At 37.7% G+C, this 21118-nt stretch overlaps 1 protein-coding gene and 1 pseudogene across 2 annotated transcripts; one reads left to right on the top strand and one right to left on the bottom strand.

Annotated features, from left to right (window-relative positions):
* Nucleotides 1-4590: 4590 nt before the first annotated feature.
* LOC145605474 (beta-glucosidase 13-like) lies at nucleotides 4591-8554 on the bottom strand (annotated as a pseudogene). The gene is made up of 13 exons (XR_014105084.1): nucleotides 8369-8554; nucleotides 8170-8239; nucleotides 7886-7944; nucleotides 7723-7798; nucleotides 7544-7621; nucleotides 7284-7398; nucleotides 6672-6927; nucleotides 6291-6406; nucleotides 5891-6108; nucleotides 5680-5711; nucleotides 5433-5535; nucleotides 5217-5325; nucleotides 4591-4911 (listed from the first exon to the last, which is right to left on the bottom strand). The product of XR_014105084.1 is annotated as a beta-glucosidase 13-like (transcript).
* Nucleotides 8555-18297: 9743 nt separating this feature from the next.
* On the top strand, nucleotides 18298-21118 carry LOC145605472 (G-type lectin S-receptor-like serine/threonine-protein kinase LECRK3). Its single transcript, XM_081661530.1, has one exon. It carries the CDS (start codon nucleotides 18355-18357, stop codon nucleotides 20860-20862), a length of 2508 nt encoding a protein of 835 aa, XP_081517656.1. The 5' UTR covers nucleotides 18298-18354; the 3' UTR covers nucleotides 20863-21118.

Raw genomic sequence — 21118 nt, 5'->3', positions numbered from 1 at the left:
TTTCGGAGGGTATTAGGGACCATAGTAAACATCTCGGTAATTTTTATTCCCGAACGAAAAAATGTCAAAAAAATCCCAAAATTGAAGGCTACAATCCACGTTTTTTTGAGGTTACGGGGCCCGGTGACGAAAAGTGTTGAGATTCTAGGGGATACATCTCAGGATCATATAATGCCGTTTGGACAATATATAAACATTATATGTAGTCATAAATGTCCGTGGTGTAGCTTGATTTTATAAAATCAGTGCAACTTGTAATCAAGTAAATTAACTGTGTTAAAGGCATATTGGATGGTTTTACCCACCCAAATAGGCTCCCGGAGGATATTAGGAACCATGGTTAACATCTCGGTAATTTTTATTTTCCGGGCAAACAAAGGTCAAAAATCTCATAATTGAAGGCTATTATTCACGCTTTTTGAAGAATTTTGAGGTTACGGGGCCCGGTGGTGAAAAGTGTTGAAATCTTAGGGGATACATCTTAGGGCCATATTATGTCGTTTTGAACCATATATAACCGTTATATGTTGTCATAAATGTTCGTAGTTTTGCTTGATTTTATGAAATCATTGCAAGCTGTAATCGGGTAAATTGATTGTATTAAAGGCATATTGGGTGGTTTTACGCACCCAAATGGGCTCCTGGAGAATATTAAGGACCATGGTAAACATCTCGGTAATTTTTATTTCCAGGTGAAAAAAGGTTAAAAAAATCCCAAAATTGAAGGCTATTAACCACGCTTTTTGAGGAATTTTAAGGTTACGGGGCCGGTGACGAAAAATGTTGAGATACCAGGGGAGACATCTCAAGGTCATATAATGCCGTTTGGAACCATAAATGACCATTATATGTTGTCATAAATGTCTATGGTAGGCTTGAGTTCGTGAAACCAGTGGAAGGTGCGAACTGGTAATTTGACTGTGTTAAAGGCATATTGGATTGTTTTATCCACTCAAATGGGCTCTCGGAGGGTATTAGGGACCATAGTAAACATATCGGTAATTTTTATTCCCGGGCGAAAAAAGTCAAAAACATCCCAAAATTGAAGGCTATAATCCACGCTTTTTGAGGATTTTTGAGGTTACGGGGCCCGGTGACGAAAAGTGTTGAGATTCTTGGGGATACATCTCGGGATCATATAATGCCGTTTGGAACCATATATAACTATTATATGTTGTCATAAATGTCCGTGGTGTAGCTTGAATTTATGAAATCAGTATAAGTTGTAATCGAGTAAATTGACTGTGTTAAAGGCATATTGGATGGTTTGAACCACCCAAATGGGCTCCCGGAGGATATTAGGAACCATGGTAAACATCTCGGTAATTTTTATTTTCCGGGCAAAAAAAGGTCAAAAAATCCAAAAATTGAAGGCTATTATCCACGCTTTTTTGAGGAATTTTGAGGTTACGGGGCCCGATGGCGAAAAGTGTTCAGATCTTAGGAGATACATCTCAGGTCATATTATGCCGTTTTGAACCATATATGACTGTTTTATGTTGTCATAAATGTCCGTAGTGTAGCTTGATTTTATGAAATTAGTGCAAGTTGTAATCGGGTAAAATTGACTGTGTTAAAGGCATATTGGATGGTTTTACCCACCCAAATGGATTCCCGGAAGATATAAGAGACCATAGTTAACATCTCGATAATTTTTATTTCCGGGCGAAAAAGATCAAAAAATCCAAAATTGAAGGCTATTATCAACGCTTTTTGAGGAATTTTGAGTTTACGGGGCCCGGTGGCGAAAAGTGTTGAGATCCTAGGGGATACATTTCAGGGTCCATCTCAGAGTCATATTATGTCGTTTTGAACCATACATAACCGTTATATGTTGTTATAAATATCCGTAGTGTAGCTTGATTTTATGAAATCATTATTTCAAGTTGTAATCGGGTAAATTGATTGTGTTAAAGGCATATTGGATGGTTTTATCCACCCAAATGGGCTCCCAGAGGGTATTAAAGACCATGGTAAACATCTCGGTAATTTTTATTTTCGGGCGAAAAAAGGTTAAAAAATCCCAAAATTGAATGAAGGCTATATTCACGCTTTTTGAGGAATTTTGAGGTTACGGGGCCCGGTGGCGAAAAGTGTTCAGATCTTAGGGGATACATATCAGGGTTATATAATGCCGTTTGGAACCATAAATGATCATTATATGTTGTCATAAATGTCCGTGGTAGGTTTGAGATTACAAAATCGGTGTAAGGTGCGAACGGGTAAATTGACTGTGTTAAAGGCATATTGGATTGTTTTATCTACTCAAATGGGCTCTCGGAGAGTATTAGGGACCATAGTAAACATCTCGGTAATTTTTATTCCCGAACGAAAAAATGTCAAAAAACTCCTAAAATTGAAGGCTATAATCCACACTTTTTGAGGATTTTTGAGGTTACGGGGCCCGGTGACAAAAAGTGTTGAGATTCTAGGGGATACATCTCAGGGTCATATAATGCCATTTGGAACCATATTTAACAATTATATGTTGTCATAAATGTCCGTAATGTAGCTTGATTTTATGAAATCATTGCAAGTTGTAATCGGGTAATTAAATTGACTGTGTTAAAGGCATATTGGATTGTTTTATCTACTCAAATGGGCTCTCGGAGGGTATTAGGGACCATAGTAAGCATCTCGGTAATTTTTATTCCCAGGCGAAAAAATGTCAAAAAAATCCCAAAATTGAAGGCTATAATCCACGCTTTTTGAGGATTTTTGAGGTTACGGGGCCCGGTGACGAAAAGTATTGAGATTCTAGTGGATACATCTCAGGGTCATATAATGCCGTTTGGAACCATATTTAACAATTATATGTTGTCATAAATGTCCGTAATGTAGCTTGATTTTATGAAATCATTGCAAGTTGTAATCGGGTAATTAAATTGACTGTGTTAAAGGCATATTGGATTGTTTTATCTACTCAAATGGGCTCTCGGAGGGTATTAGGGACCATAGTAAGCATCTCGGTAATTTTTATTCCCAGGCGAAAAAATGTCAAAAAAATCCCAAAATTGAAGGCTATAATCCACGCTTTTTGAGGATTTTTGAGGTTACGGGGCCCGGTGACGAAAAGTATTGAGATTCTAGTGGATACATCTCAGGGTCATATAATGCCGTTTGGAACCATATTTAACAATTATATGTTGTCATAAATGTCCGTAATGTAGCTTGATTTTATGAAGTCATTGCAAGTTGTTATCGGGTAAATTGACTTTGTTAAAGCCATATTGGATGGTCTTACCCACTCAAATGGGCTCTCGGAGGGTATTATGGACTATGGTAAACATCTCGGTAATTTTTATTTCCGGGCGAAAAAATGTCAAAAAAATCCCAAAATTGAAGGCTATAATCCACGCTTTTTGAGGATTTTTGAGTTTACGGGGCCCGGTGACGAAAAGTATTGAGATTCTAGTGGATACATCTCTGGGTCATATAATGCCGTTTGGAACCATATTTAACCATTATATGTTGTCATAAATATCCATGGTGTAGCTTGATTTTATGAAATCAGTGTAAGTTGTAATCGAGTAAATTGACTGTGTTAAGGCATATTGGTTGGTTTTACCTACCCAAATGGACTTCCGGAGGGTATTAGGGACCATGGTAAACATCTTGGTAATTTTATTTCCGGGCGAAAAAAGATCAAAAAATCCCAAAATTAAAGGCAATTATCCACGTTTTTTGAGAAATTTTAAGGTTACGGGGCTCTATGGCGAAAAGTGTTAGGATCCAAGAAAATATATCTCAGGGTCATATAATGCAGTTTGGAACCATATATGACCATTATATGTTGTCATAAATATCCGTGGTAGGCTTGCGTTCACGAAATCAGTGCAAGGTGCGAACGGGTAAATTGACCGTTTAAAGGCATATTGGATTGTTGCACCCATTCAAGTAGACTCCCGGGGTGTATTAGGGTCCATGGTAAGCATCTCGGGGTGATATTGCTGCTATACCAGATGCTTACCATGGTTCAACTGAACTTGCTGATGCTGTAGTTGGTCATGAATTTGGAACCTATTTCCCTACTCACTTACATGCTAATCTTTTTTTGAAAAAAAAAAAAAAAACGCCTCAGTACATTTTAAATCACACTGTATGTTGTTACATTATTGGCTAATTGCCAATGTTTAAGAAATCAGACCTCAAAAGTTTTTAGGAGGCGATTTTTTTTGCACGGAGGGAAGCTAGTGATAAATTGATAACATTATGTAGGGTAAACAATATTTACAGATAGAAAATGCATACAGGAATGCACATCAAGAAAAAATTGTCATGCATAATCTTTCTACCATAGAGTCAAATCCAAATAATGCAGAACCTAATCCAAACAGAATAATAATTTTGTTCCACATATAATGATATTGGTATGAATTCAGTCCCATTATTGCCCTTGCCACAAGTAAAACCATCATCATGCCTGGATCTGATTACGGGCACGAAACTTTATTAATAATAAGCCGTCTGCTATGGGAATTTACCGTATAACAGGCTCAAATCATATTAGTGTCGTTGTATACGAATCTAGATTATGATATAGAATTCAATATAACACAAAATGTCAAAATGATATATAATAGGAGCAAATTTGATACACTTTAATCCCCATATATACTTGCATTGTTATGAATTATGATCACATAGAAATCATAATCATGTACCATATATATAAATATCAGGATTCAGGAGTATGACTTCAGAGTTTATTTAACTAGCTTTGAAAGAGTATAATATTATTTCTTGTTTTGCAGGAACTTCTTAAACCAAAAGGCAGAAAGTTTAGGGTATCTTTTTAATCCATCTTTGTAGTCAACATAGTTGATCCCAAATCGAACAGTATAGCCAGAACTCCATTCAAAGTTATCCAACAATGACCATGCAAAATAGCCCTTCACATTTACACCTTCCCTGCAATCCAAAACCATTACAATAATCAAAATCTAGAAAGAAAAAGAATACATTTTTGCAACAATTAACTTTCGAGTTATTCACAATTACTTAACCATGCTAGCCTAAACATAGCATAGAACAAACGAACACCAATTGAGCCGAACCACCTTCAAAAGAAGGCTCAGGGGACTTGATCACCTCTATTCAAGTCCATCCACTCAATGACTAAAAAATATTTAGATTTATACTATCATAGGTATGTAATAAAAGACTGCCCAAAATAAAACGAAAGAAAATTGAGTGAGTTTGTAGAGTGTGATTACTTGATTGCACGGTGTAAGAAAGCTAGATGATCATGGTAGTATCGGACCCTCATTTCATCTCTAAGTGCTGCCTTGAGTGACAATGTGCCATTGTTAACTTCGTCAACACCTACAGACATAAGTAGTCAAAATTCTGAGTGAGAATGCATTGTATTGTAAAGGTATATAAACAAAATTTCTGAATGTTAGAATCATTAAAATTTAGTGGTAACTTACCATTTTCTGTTATATAGATCAAAGGGTTGTTGTATCTTCTCTTTATATGGACTAAAAGATATCGAATTCCTTGTGGATAAACATACAGCCAATCTGAAGCCGCCTGCAGAATTAGAAGGACAAGAAGAAACAAGGAAGTTATCACCGATTTTATCTGAGGAGAATATTAAAAACATAAAAAAAAGATGTACAGCATAAATCATTCACAAAATAAAATTCTTGTGGTACAGAGGAATCACTTGAATACCTTTGGACCAATTGGGATTCCCTTTCGCTCAACTGCGATAGATAAAGCAACGTTTAATAAAAACCAAATTGAACTTCATGAGTACATAGCAACAGTTGAATCTTAAAGTGAAAATATGCTGTGTTACTTATACATTATTGTACATATTTACTTTTATATATTGTGGGAAGCACTGAAGCACATCAAGAATAATTTATATTTATAAACATACCTGTTTGTCTGACATTAGCATCAGTTGTGTAACTGAGTTTTGCATGCTTCAAACCAGGAGAATAAGCTGCATAACGAGCACTGTAATAATTTAAGCCTAGAAAATCATATGATCCATTCAACATCCTTGACTGCTCCGCAGAAAATTCAGGCAATCTGCCTCTTACAAGGGAGCGCATGGAATGTGGATATTCACCTTTGGTTATTGGATCCATAAACCTGTTTGCAACCTTTAATATATAAGAACTTGTTTCTAACAAACATTAATCTTAAAGGTCGTATATATCATGAAGTATAATGGGACAAGATAACAGACAAAGAGGTATTGGGAATTTTTAGCTGCAAAAATTTCAGAAATTGATACAAGATTATATTATATATGCATAGCTCAGTAAGCTCACCATCCAAGCATGAAGTCAAGCGCTCTCATAGCTGCAAACTTATGGTGCTGTATTTTTGAGAGTGGAACAAACCAATTCGTCACTAGACTGATACCAATTATGCCCTGCTGAGATGCCTAGGAATATAACAGGGTAATCAGAGGAAATCCTGAATTCACATGATGGTCATACATGATTAGAGATGGCCAATGTATGGAATGGGTGGGGAGGACCGCGACTAGTCCATAAAATAACTAGTCCAATTCATGGACTGGTCTATATGTGTTGTGTAATTGCACCGTTTTACATGTCAAAAGTAACTATTGCATGTTTTTATATAAAAAATCATGCAAAAGTATATATAGGCAAGGATTAAGTCACAAGTCATTATAGTTTATAAACCTTATATTTACGCCTATACAAGTCAACTGCTGCTGCATGAGCAAGAAGCTGGTGGTGAGAAACCAAGTATGGCTCAGTGGCTGAATCTCCGCCAGTACAGTTAAGCTGCTGCCACTTTGAACACCGACCAGGAGCCAATCTCCCACTAGCATATCCACCATAACTATAGGACCAGGGTTCATTCAATGTGATCCAATGTTTCACTTTATCACCAAATTCTTTGAAGCAAATATTTGCATAATCCCTAAAATCATCCCTGCAACATTGTAACAAACAGGACATGTTTTAATCTAAAAGGTTTAATGTTAAACCTTTTATAGGCCAAAATATGGGGAAAGCTTATAATAAAGGCCAAGGCGCCGAGAAATGATTGGGCCCCCTTTTTGTCTCAGGTCGGATCAATATATTGGCATATGGGTCCAAGCTGACAGAGCCCAAGTAAAAAAATGGTCTGAAGAGGTATTCTGGTAGTGCCAAACCCAGCAAAAGACCAGAAAAAGGCAGCCCAAACCCAGCCTACTGAACACTAGCACTAAGTTTCAACACAAGTTTCATTTTTATTGAATATTATATACTTCCAATAAAAAAAAAAAAAGGATCTTTCTCATATACAGGAATCAATTTTTTCAATATTTCAGAAGAATGTAAGGACTGAGGAAACCACCATACTCATCTTCCAACGCTTGCGGGAGATCCCAATGAAAGAGAGTCACAAATGGTTTTATACCTGACAATACCAAAAAAAACATCTAATAAGAAGCTATGCAAAGAAAATGAATCATAAAGTACAGAACAAGATAAACTTTAAACTATAAAAAGTGAAGAAATATCAAGCTAGTATTTTATAGAAGACCGAGATTTCAATCTTTTACCATTCACTAGTAGTTCATCTATAAGGTTGTGATAGTATGCTAATCCTTTCTGGTTCACGCCTTTGTGTAGTTTCCCATCTGCTCAATCATCAGTTCATTTGGCTCATCAGACAAGGCTGTCGAAATGAAGAAAACACATGCTTTGGAAATCAAATTAAGACAAGGGTATTAGAACATGCATGGTAATATCCTTGACCAAGAAATTGAAAATCTGTAGGCATCTAATCCCATTTTCTTCATGAGCTTCACATCCTCCTATGAAATGCTGGACATGGTTAATAGATAGCGTTGTATTATCAGAGGATTCTTAATTAGTTGAGCAACAACACTTGAGTCTATTACCTTATACCGATGGTATGAGTCTATTGCCACATCACCATTACTTCGATCTTTAATCTTATCTGCACAAGGAATATCATGAACAAACAAGATTTCGAGATTATTTAAGATTATATATTATCTAAGGATAATCATTCTAAGGAATATACATAAATGAAGAAATGTAAATGATGTAAAAGACCATGAGAATTTTATTTTACATAGTGTAGGTGACTAATTAACTGTGTTAACCATTAACATAATACAAAATACTTCAAGGGACATGAGCCATGAGGCAGATCGAGAACCTGGATATTTTCGAGTATAAGTGTCCCATATACTTAAACCTCTACCATCTTCATGAGCTGCACCTTCATACTGAGAAAAGCAATCTCAATTAAGACGACTAATATTTCTTTTGCCAACATTTTTACAACATAATGTTAGTATAATATACATAAAATTTATATTAAAAAAAAAATACTAAATCCTAAACTACTAACTCACCTGATACGCTGATGAAGCTGTCCCAAAAAGAAAACCTGCAGTAAAACTGCTTCTATTGAGTAAATTGATCCCATAATCAGCTCGAACAGCATTATTGATCTCACGACCACCGATGGAGTTTCCAAGCATAGAAAGGAGTAATGATAGTAGGACTAGGAAGACATTGGTTTGAACTTTCATATTCATGATTATTTTCATTAGAAAAAAAAGAAACTATGTCTCATTCTCTTTGCTAATGTTATCTTTTATACAGGTATATGCAGTAAAAGTAGAGCATATTCAGGCCAAAGAAATGCAACTGTTGCAAGGATACTAGCATTGAAAATGCATACCACACCTAGACTCATAACAAATTTTAAAGTAACATACATATCACCTTATTTCAGCCTTATTTTTCTTGTATTAAGGAGCCTTTTTGCTTTATGCATGTATTTTGTCCCCTTAACTGCTGTACAATTGTACTCTTTCATACGTTAAGGATTGCTGGAAATTTTCTGTTATGTTGATGTATAACCGGCATGCCTAGGGGCATTTTTGGTGTTTCTAGAAAGTTAGGAAGACAATTTAGGGGAGATAAAAAAGAATGGACTCTTAAATCCACTCTTCAAATTTTTCTTGTGTTTTTATTTTTTAAATTAAAGAATATGTATTACTTTGTAACAGCAAATAGATGCTGGATTATGTTGTCTATTGAAATAAATTGGAGAATTATAATTAAATCCCTCCCATTTTGACAATCTCAATATACGATTAATAAGTTATAGGAAAAAAATGTCCTTAAAATTTATCTTATGATGTGATCAATTGTAAGTCACTTTTACAAAGAATATTGATCAAACTTCTAGAATACAAAAACAATTTTTACTTAAAAACTTTGCCAATGAATTGTGTATAGAATATAATCATGATTTTGTAAATTTAAAAATCATTTTTAGACAAATAGGTTCCACTGAAATCCTATTTGGAGATGAAGCACCAAGAAAACCGCATTAAAAACAGTAATTAAAGATTTAAAAATGTATAAATGATTATAATGATGAACCATGTGCTAATCACCCACTAAAATTAGAGAGCACCAAATTCCAAAAAAATAAACAAATCAAGAAAGCACATGGTATAATCACATAGTTTATTGAGTTTTTTTAAGTGTACATACCACGATCTCCATCTAAATTTACGCTCAGCTAACCTGAATTGTCATAAGGAATTGTCCTGTAAAAGTGAAAGAAGTTCAATTATAGTACATACTTCGTATTTCAACAAGTTAGGTGCTCAAATTTTAACCACTATTAAGTATGTAGAATTAATATATGTCCATAACTTGAATTATTGTATGCAAGTATAGAAAGAAAATACAAGCTTGAAGGAAAGAAGCAGAAATAATCACTCAGCTACTAAACTAAGGGTAATTCCCAGTTTCTCTTCTTGAGAAACAAGGAGCGTTTCTCATGAGGGTAATTTGGTCCGTTTTTGCTGGGATATGAGGGTATAACTGACATTTTAGTATGACTACATATTTTCATTGATAAAGCCGTTAAATCTCAATTTTGACGGAATGTTCAGTGTTTTAACTTGTAATTTTTACCCCCTTGAGAGTTACCTCCTCCATCTCTGTTCATAAAACTTGGACAACCCAAAGCGTTGCTGTTTGCGGCGGTGATCAGACTTCGTATGTAGGAGCTTCAATGGAGGAGGGAAAGCTCACAAGCGCCTAACACCTATCCATAAGGGGTTAAACATACCCTTAATTTCAATATTTTCTTTAGGGTTTTTCGTTAAATTCCGGCGGCGAAGCCGCCATTCAATGGAAGAATTCGAGCTTTGGCGGCGAAGCTTCAATGGAGGATGATCACCCTTACCCTTTGGGTTGACCATGCCATAAATTTTACCCTTTGTTATAGGGTTTTTAATTTGATTTTGGCGGCGAGCCGCCTATGCCGCCGATGATGGTGGTTGTGGTTGATGGAGACGATTTGACGAAAGAGGAAGATGGTGTTGGTGTTTGTTGTCGATGGAGGTGAAAGACGAAAGAGGAAGGTGATGGTGTTGTCGGTGGAGGTGAAAGACAATTTTCAGATCTGGAATTGTTGGTTTGCTCCGATTTGAAAATCGGTGAATATGAATGATAATTTTTTTTTTTTTTTTTTTTTTTTTGGTAAATTGAATGATAATATTTCTACGGTGGGGGTAAATATAACTTTGACAAATGTTGAACAGACGACGTTAATTTCACCGTCTACAATGATCCACCTCACCAGATTAGTGGAACCCACAACCAGCAAATATTCAGATTATAATACTATTTGTTTACAATTCCCAAAGCGTTTTTATTACATAATTGCCACTAGAGAAACTCTTCTTGTTTCTCAAGAAGAGAAACTGGGGTGCCCCCCTAAACTAATGCTGAAAGCAGTGTTTCCTATTTCTAGCTACATCATAAAAACTCCACTTAAGATCACTAACTTAGCTTTCAATTGCCTATTATGGACACTATGATGACCACCCACCAGTCTATCCTTCCAAAAAAGGTAGTAACAACAAATTATTAATTAAAAGGAACACTATTGGAGATATTATTGTGATATATTTTAGGAAATATATTTTTAGGAAATATATCTTGTGAAAAGATATGGTAGGATATTGGGGTTTGTTACTCTAGTAGTGTATATATATGTATTTGGCCGTGAATATCAAAGAAAGAATACAGAGAATTATTTTCATATTAATTTGTCTCTGATTTAACATGGTATCAAGAGCTTAGTTGAGATCCGATTTTTTTTCCGTTTGATTAATTTACATAATTAACGAACGATTACATCCATAAATTATTTTTCTTTTCCCTTGAACTCGTGAAGAGATGACTGGCGGTGCTTCAGGTTCCGGTGGTGGTGGCGATGAAGGGAAAGGTAAGGTAGACATGACTTATCACTTAGGGCCGAGTGATGGTCCGGGAAATATTATTACTCCGATTCAGCTTCGGGGTGAGAATTATGATGAGTGGGCGAGGGCGATTAGGACTTCGTTGAAAGCAAAGCGGAAATACGGCTTCATTGACGGTTCAATTGCAAAACCAACTGACAGTGATAAATTGGACGATTGGGTGGTTGTTCATGCGATGTTGGTTGCGTGGATTACTAATACCTTAGACTCTTCGGTGAGGGCCACTATTGGTGAGTACGATGATGCTCAATTGTTGTGGACTAATCTCAAAAATAGGTTTTGTGTTGTGAGTGGAACCCGAATTTGTCAATTGAAGTCGGCTTTGAGTGAATGTAAGCAGGCTGCCTCTGAATCGGTTGCTGCTTATTTTGGCAGAATATCAAGAATTTTTGATGAACTGAATACCTATGTTGCTGTACCTATTTGTAAGTGTGGTGCTTGCACTTGCAATATTGTCGCACAAGTTGAGAGATTGCGCCAGGAAGATTTTGTGCATCATTTTCTGATTGGGCTTGACGACACATACAACTCGATTAAGGGTCAGCTTCTAGCACAAGATCTTTTACCTACTGTGGATAAAGCATATCAGCAAATCATTCAAGCAGAACGCTTGAAGGGAAATGAATCAGCCGTGTCTGCTATTGCGGCTCGTGATAGTGCTATGGCGTTTAAAGTACAGCATGGTTCCTCTACGAAGCCACAGCGTTCGGGTGATACATCGAAGCTATTTTGCAACCATTGCAACAGAGTAGGACATGAGGAGTCTGACTGTTTTCAATTGAACGGTTATCCTTCATGGTGGGGTGACCGTGGTCGTGGAGGTCGAGGACGGGGCCGTGGTGATTTTGGAGGCAGCAAAGGCGGGGGCCGAGGTGGGCGTGGCAGTGCGCCTGCTGCTCAGGTCCGAGCACACAGGACAGGGGGTCACAGTGGGTCACAGACCACCCCAAACAGCAGTAGCACAACTTCTGATGGGGCTGCTCTTTCGGGGGTGACACCGGCACAAATTCAGCAGATTCTTGATCACCTTTCTTCCGTGAAAAATAAGCTTCATGGTAAGGATCAATTGGGTTGGATCGTTGATACCGGCGCATCCAACCACGTGACTTGTGATTTGTCTTTTTTGACGAATGTTTCTAATGTGCCACATTGTCCAGTAGGACTACCGGATGGAAAAAGTGCTAATGCTTCTAAAATCGGCTCCGTGATTTTGCAAGGGGGTTTGAAAATTGATAATGTTCTTTTTGTACCTCAATTAAATTGCAATTTAATATCCGCGACGCAATTATGTGATGAATCAAATTGCACTATGCAATTTACTAACAAACTTTGTGTTATACAGGACCTAACGACGAGGAAGGTGATTGGAGCGGGTGAACGAGTGGATGGACTTTATTATTTCCGTGGTGTTCCTGAGGTGAAAGCTTTGAAGATAGATGGGGATCGATCGGCAGAGTTGTGGCATCAACGAATGGGACATCCTTCCGGAAAGGTTTTGCAACATCTTCCTGTTATGAGTGGTTCTAATAGAAGTCCTAAACCTTGTGATGTATGCCCTCGGGCAAAACAACATAGGAGTAGTTTTCCCTTGAGCAAAAATAAAGCTAGTCGTTTGTTTGAACTTATTCATGTTGATTTGTGGGGTCCTTATAAGACCGCGTCAACGTGTGGTTCCCATTATTTTTTAACAATAGTAGATGATTTTTCTAGAGGTGTGTGGACGTATTTATTACGCAATAAAACTGAAGTTGAATTGATGTTTCTCAATTTTGTTGCTTTAATTCGACGTCAATTTGGGTATGAGATCAAAATTGTTCGTAGTGATAATGGGACGGAATTTAATTCCTTGAAAGAATATTTTTTTGCTAATGGGATAATATTTGAGACTTCGTGTGTGGGTACGCCTCAACAAAATGGCCGTGTTGAGCGTAAGCATCAACATATTCTTAATGTGGCCCGGGCTTTGAGATTTCAAGCCAATTTACCTCTTAAATTTTGGGGGGAATGTGTGCAAGCAGCTTGTCATTTGATAAACCGTACTCCGTCTAGATTGCTTGATTTTAAGACTCCATTTGAGGTGTTGTTTGGTAAATCTCCTATGTATGAAAATATAAAAGTTTTTGGATGCTTGTGTTATGCTCATAATCAACGTAGTAAGGGGGATAAATTTGCTAGTAGAAGTCGACGTTGTGTGTTTATAGGATACCCTTTTGGTAAGAAAGGTTGGAGGGTGTTCGACTTGGAAACTAAGGAGACCTTAGTATCACGTGATGTTAAATTTGTTGAACATGAATTCCCATTTAAATTGACTATTGGCAATGATATTTCACGGCCTACTCATGTGCAACATTTGGCTGATTGTGTGAGTGATGATGAATGGGGTATGGAAGAAGGGGGGGAGTCGGTGCAGCATGAAGAGATGCTGGAGCATGCTGCCGAATCCACCCAGGCAGAAGGGTCCACGGCCAGCCCGTGGCAAAGCACAGGAGACCGCGGCCACCCCGTGGCTGGGACTGCCAGCAGCTCTGCTCAGCTCGCTGGGTCACCAGCACACGCTGGTTTGGCCTCATTGGATCCCAGCGAGCATGGGCAGCCTCAAGGCGTGCCTGCTGTGTCCTCGAACAGTGAAGAACAGGCCTCTATCCCGCAGCAAATCCGTGAGTCGGCAGACCTTGAGTATATGGAGAATGGGGACGATATGGGTAAAGGAAAAAGAGAAAAATATCGTTCGGTCAAGCTTCGAGATTTTGTGACTCACACTCTTCGGAATAAAAGTCTATCCACGCATCATCGTTCATCCACGTCACCTCCCTCAGGTACTGTTTATCCCATAACACATTTTGTTAATTCTCACCGATTTTCTGCACAACATAGACACTATATTGCAGCGATTACAGGTGGTAATGAGCCGAAAAATTTCAAGGAAGCTATGAGACATGAAGGATGGAGAAAGGCCATGGCTGATGAGATTCAGGCACTTGAGGATCAAGGCACGTGGGAGCTAGTAGATTTACCCCGTGGTAAGAAGGCACTAGGGAGTAAATGGGTTTTCAAAGAAAAGTATGATGAGCACGGGATTCTTCAAAGATTGAAGGCTAGACTAGTCATATTTGGCAATCATCAGGTTGAAGGCCTAGACTATAATGAGACATTTGCTCCGGTAGCCAAAATGGTGACAGTTCGTACTTTTCTTGCGGTTGCAGCAGTGAAGAATTGGGAGGTACATCAGATGGACGTTCACAATGCTTTCTTACATGGCGACTTAGAGGAAGAGGTATACATGAAAATTCCCCCTGGTTTTAACAAAGATAATTCAGGGAAAGTGTGCAGGATGAACAAGTCATTGTATGGTTTGAAGCAAGCTCCTCGGTGTTGGTTTGCAAAATTGACAACGGCTTTGAAGAATTATGGCTTTAAACAGTCATACTATGATTATTCTCTTTTTACTCTGACACGAGGGAAAATGCAACTTAATGTGCTAGTTTATGTCGATGATTTAATTGTTGCAGGGAACGATAAAACTGCCTTGTTGTCGTTCAAGGCATATCTAGGTGAGTGTTTCAAGATGAAGGACTTGGGTGTGTTGAAATATTTTTTGGGGCTAGAGATAGCCAGAAACAAACAGGGGATTTTCATGTGTCAGAAGAAGTATGCCTTAGACATTATTACTGAAACAGGGTTACTTGATGCAAAACCAGCAGATTTTCCTATGGAGCAAAACCACAGGCTAGCTCTGGCGGAAGGTGATTTTTTTCATGATGTCGAAAGGTATAGACGTCTCATAGGACGTTTGATTTATTTAGCTGTCACTAGGCCGGACCTGGCCTATTCTGTGCATATTTTATCTCAATTTATGCAGAGTCCGAGGGTAGAGCATTGGGATGCTGCCTTGAGAGTTGTGAAATACTTGAAGAAGAGTCCAGGTCAAGGTATTCTACTTCGGTCTGATAGTGCTCTACAGTTAGAAGGATGGTGTGATTCGGATTGGGCGAGTTGTCCTTTGTCTCGGAGATCGTTGACAGGTTGGTTTGTGTTTCTTGGTTTATCTCCCGTGTCGTGGAAGACCAAGAAACAGCCTACAGTTGCTATGAGTTCTGCAGAGGCAGAGTATAGGTCCATGTCTGCTTGTACTCGTGAGTTGAAGTGGTTAAAGCGGATTTTGAGAGATTTAGGTGTGCGACATGAGAGTGGCATGCACCTCTATTGTGACAGTCAATCGGCATTATACATTGCGAAGAATCCGGTGTTTCATGAGCGAACGAAACATATTGAAGCCGATTGTCATTTTGTTAGGGACGCCATAACAGAAGGTCTTATAAAACCGTCATATGTACCTACGACGCTTCAGTTGGCTGACATCTTTACAAAGGCTTTGGGAAAGGTCAAGTTTGAATTTTTACTCTGCAAGTTGGGCATTTGTGACCCGTATGCTCCAACTTGAGGGGGGGTATTGGAGATATTATTGTGATATATTTTAGGAAATATATTTTTAGGAAATATATCTTGTGAAAAGATATGGTAGGATATTGGGGTTTGTTACTCTAGTAGTGTATATATATGTATTTGGCCGTGAATATCAAAGAAAGAATACAGAGAATTATTTTCATATTAATTTGTCTCTGATTTAACAAACACAAACACACTTATTGGAGGATAAAAAAATGATATAATCAGAAACTGCAAGGGTATTTTCAAACTGCAAGGAAGATATCAAATGTCGAGCTATTTCAAAGGGATAACCGTTGTGTATGTTTATGTTCACATACATAACGAGAGGTATATACGTGATTACACATATGCATAGGCAAATACATAGCCTGAATTTAAAGTAAAACCATTAGGTAATTAGATAAGGTGCAATTTTGACAGATTGGGCATTTGATTGCTATCAATCTAACAGGTTAGATTTGCTTGTTAATGATGATAGGGAAGCTCTTAATGATATGCTACGGTTGAAGAGGCTGGTAACGGTAGCTCTTTGGTGTATCCAAGAAGATCCAAGTTTACGACCAACTATGCGAACAGTCACACAGATGCTAGAAGGTCTTGTTGAAGTTCCTATTAATCCTCCTCCATCCTCAATTTCAATTACTTGCCAAATTTAAACTAGTTGAATGAATATATGTTTTTCGTTTTGTTTTACGTTGGTACTCTGCTGGCATTTTGTAGCCATCAGTTTTTAAGGGAATAAAAAGACCAGTCTTTAAATTTAGTATCATAGGTGAATTCTGTATCATAGGCATGTACTTCGTATTATTTAGTGATTTCACATAGAAAAAGATTTGTGTTAACGTTTTCTTTTTATCTTTCTGCCATAAGTAATTTCCTTATCTGTGATCAGGTTACTAAGTAAATCATGAAAGTTTCTAGAGGACTTACGAGCAACAGAAATTCCAGCGAAACAGAGCTATACTGATATGAAGGTTCTTCAGATGAAATACGGATACTGATTTCTGCTTCATGTCGAACATAACACAGGCTGGCATCTCCGCATTGGCACCATCTGAACCAAAGGGTTAATCAACAACAAAGGTTAGAAGACGAGTCATGCATTACACATTGAAATTCCATTTAAAAATGTACTGTACTACTCAAGAAAAAAAGTTCAATAAGTGCATTACAGTTAGCAAAGATATAAATCAGTTCCATTCATGCTATCTTAGTTAATCTATTATGTTATTACTAGTTCTAATAAAAAGTCTAAGCTCTTCTAGGATTCTTCATCAAAGCAGCATTTCGTATTATCAGATTAAAATCACAAAGAAATTTTAAAGCATACAAATAACAACAAATAGGAATGCTAAAGTAGTTTACACGTTTTAACACTGTTTGTAACGAGTCCTTGAAACTTATAAGAACCGAAAGGAAATCAAGATCTCTGGTCCATCTTTATACCATACAAATTAGGATCACCAGGTAATCCAAATCAAATCAGCAGAATACATGTAAAAGTTCTCTTCAAATTATTTTGAAATGCATGTTTTGTATAGCTGTTCAAACTATGTTTAGTTGTTTACAGTAGCAGTCCATGCATCTTCTGTTTTTCTAGCATTAGATTATAGTAAATGAAAAACAAGCAAGTTTTTACTGCGCAGAAGTCTCATCAGTCATCAGAATTAACAGACAAGCATGAACCATTTTTTTTAATGTATACTTTTCTAACATGTAAACCTACAACATTTAGTCATGTCCAGTATTGCTAACCAAATATTTGTCTCAAGAAGCTCAAAATAAGAAGACTATTAACAGGAAACTCAGTTTTCCTCGAAACCAACGTGTACGTTTTTCCATTCATTTCGTATCATAAACGCTTTGTTCATCTATTTATCAGAATAGAAAACACATCTTGCACACACCCTTTTAACCACATGACCAACATACATTATGTATGGAAGACTTGGTCAAATCATTAAAAAAAGTCCGCATACAGCGTACAACATAATTAACCCTATAAATCATCCAACGAATAGTAAAAGCATTGAAAATAAGCACATAGCAATGAGAAAATCCTACTTCAGACATATCACCTCAGGGAAGAGGACAACCAACACTGGCAAAAGAAAAGTCATTGCTCCCACATTGAGTTACTAACCATTGGACTCTTGTAAAGTATCCGGCGTGGATGTATCTAGATAGTTTCCTAAATCTTTCTTGTTACTCGTATATTTTAAGGATCGTATCCAAGCATTAGTATTTAGTCATGAGATAAGATACAGGTCCGCCCCATGGAATGATAAGGTATATAAAACTCACTGTACGAGTGTATGTACAGTACCGTCAAGCATTAAGACGACTAATTCAAACCTATGTACTAAAAGATACGTGAGAAAAACCATGCCAAAATTGAGTAGGACCATTGAACAGCTCAGAATTCAATACCAAATGTGACAGGAATCATGACAGTCTGTTTCAAAGATTTCACTAGGAAGACTTTAGTTGACTTATGATTAGAAAAGTATTCCTAGTCACCACAATATAGGCCACTAATTCTTCAGGATCACACTTAAGAAAAAATCACCCATCTCTTATGTGAAAAATCTGTAACAATGGCTTGGCCTCGATCATGTATCCTAACCGCCTTCTTTACATTTATTCTCCTACAATTATCATCCGTTGCTGCACAAAATGGTGGCAAATTAACAGTAGGCCAATCTCTCACAGCCACCGGCAATGGTTCTTCATTGCTTTCCCCTTCGGGTGATTTTGCCTTTGGCTTTCATCAATTTCCTAACAACAATGATCTCTTCTTGCTTGCCATCTGGTACGCTAAGATTCCTGACACCATAGTCTGGTATGCAAATGACGGTAACCCCGTTAGCCAGGGATCATCAGTAAAAATAACAGCTAATGAGGGTCTAGTCCTTAGTGACCCTCAAGGAACTTCTCTATGGAGTACCACTGATGAAAAGAAAAGCGGGGGAGCAGTTAATTATGGTTTTATGAATGATACCGGAAATTTTGTGCTCAATTGTGAAACTGACGATGCAGTTTGGCAGAGTTTTGACAATCCTACCGATACTTTGCTCCCTACCCAGATTTTGCAAGCAGGGAGCCAGCTAAATTCTCGACGATCAGAAACCAATTTTACTCAAGGGAGGTTCCAACTTCGCTTACAAAGTGATGGAAACCTAGTCCTAAATACAAGGGACCTAGCAACAGGTTATGCCTATGATCCTTACTATGCTAGTAACACTGATGCAGACCCAGAAAGTGCTGGTGACAGAGTGATTTACAACAAGTCGGGGGATTTGTACATACTATTAAAAAACCGTTCAAGGTTTGATCTCACACCAGCAGATAAGTTAGTCTCAGCTCAGACTAACTATCAGAGAATAACACTGGAGTTTGATGGAGTCTTGAGCTGGTATTATCACCCGAAATCCTTTGCAGCCAACAAAGGTGTCATTTGGTCCAGTGTTAAGTCACTCCCTGAAAACATGTGCTCAACACTTTCCGGAGTACTTGACACCGGAGCTTGTGGATATAACAGCATTTGCAGCCTTGGTGATGGGGATCAGAGGCCAAAATGTCGATGCCCACCAAATTACTCTCTTCTGGATCCCAATGATACATATGGTAGCTGCAAGCCAGATTTCAAGCAAGACAATTGTGATGAGTACGGCAAGGGTGCTACTAAGGATGAATATACGCCAGTTCGGCTTGTAAATGTTGATTGGCCGTTAGGAGACTATGCACAGCTTATGCCTAGCAGTAAAGAAGAATGCCAGAGCAATTGTCTAAATGATTGTTTTTGTGCTGCTGCCATTTTCAGTGAACTAGATCAAACTTGTTTGAAGAAGAAGCTGCCACTCACCCATGGAAGAGAAGAGAGTGAAGTAGATAGGATAGGTTGGCTTAAGGTGGGGAATGGCAATGGTTCCAACCCACTCAGTCCAATAATTCCTACTACTGGGTGGCCACAACTAAAGGTAAACTGTAGTCACAAGGTATACAAGAGGAATCATGTAGTCATAGCCTTGCTCGGTTGTTCTGCATGCTTAAACTTTCTTATGCTTAGTGTTGCTGCTTCAAGAATTTTCTGCTTGTATAAAATGAAAAAATCTAGACGAATTAATAATCGTCAAACTCTTCACGAGTATAGTACCGTCCATTGTTTCAGCTACAAAGAGCTTGAAGATGCAACAAATGGTTTCAAAGAAGAGATAGGAAGAGGGGCTTTTGGCATGGTTTACAAGGGGGATATTGGAGGAGATCCTCCTATTTTTGTTGCAGTGAAAAAGTTGGATCGAATATCTCAGAATGCTGATAAAGAATTTAAAACTGAAGTAAATGTGATAGGCAATACTCATCACAAGAATTTAGTTCAATTCATAGGATTCTGCAAGGAGAAAGATCAGCGATTACTGGTATATGAATATATGAGCAACGGTACTGTTGCAGATTGTCTTTTTGGTGACTTGAGGCCAAGCTGGACCGCAAGGATTCATATTGCTCTAGGGACTGCAAGAGGGTTCTTGTATTTGCATGAAGAGTGTAACACGCAGATCATTCACTGTGACATAAAGCCACAGAACATACTTCTTGATAACAATTATAGTGCCCGTATTTCTGACTTTGGATTGGCAAAGCTCTTAATTTTAAATCAGGATCAAACAAGTACTACAATCAGGGGGACCAAAGGATATCTTGCCCCTGAATGGTTCAGAAACAGGCCAGTCACGGTGAAGGTGGATGTTTACAGCTTTGGTGTTTTGTTATTGGAAATCATATGTTGTAGAAGAAGCATATGCATGGAAATCAGTGAGGAAAGAGCGATTTTGACAGATTGGGCATTTGATTGCTACCAATTTAACAGACTAGAGTCTCTAGTTAACGATGACATTGAAGCTCTTAATGACAGGCCACAGCTAGTTAGGTTTATAATGGTTGCTCTTTGGTGTATCCAGGAAGACCCAAACCTCCGACCATCAATGAAAAGGGTAATACAGATGCTTGAGGGTGTTGTTGAAGTGGCTAGCCCACCTTGTCCAAATTCAATTTCAGATACCATCCCAGGGGACCCAACCTTAAGCCTCCTGAATTATCAAAGTTAAGCATCTGCTTTATTCAGTTTCACTTCACTTAGTAACACTTTAATTTGCCATTTTCCCATGTACCAGCCATTTCTAAGATTCTAGATTGTATCAGGTTGTAATGATGTTTACAGTTACTGATCATAATATCAGTGCTTGCTGCTATAAACTTACAGTCTAATTTTCATTCAATTAAACCTCTTGTTATAAGACAGCTATACAAGTAGACAAGGCATTAATATATAAAAATGGACATCCATTTCTCAGATTTATTCAA

This window comes from Chenopodium album, chromosome 22 (assembly GCF_948465745.1).
Source record: "Chenopodium album chromosome 22, dcCheAlbu1.1, whole genome shotgun sequence".
Taxonomy (NCBI): Eukaryota; Viridiplantae; Streptophyta; class Magnoliopsida; order Caryophyllales; family Amaranthaceae; genus Chenopodium; species Chenopodium album.
This window is presented reverse-complemented; position numbering and strand designations above follow the sequence as displayed.

Bases quoted from the DNA above. Each gene is read 5' to 3' on its own strand.
- LOC145605472 (XM_081661530.1), top strand. From the start codon at position 18,355: ATGGCTTGGCCTCGATCATGTATCCTAACCGCCTTCTTTACATTTATT.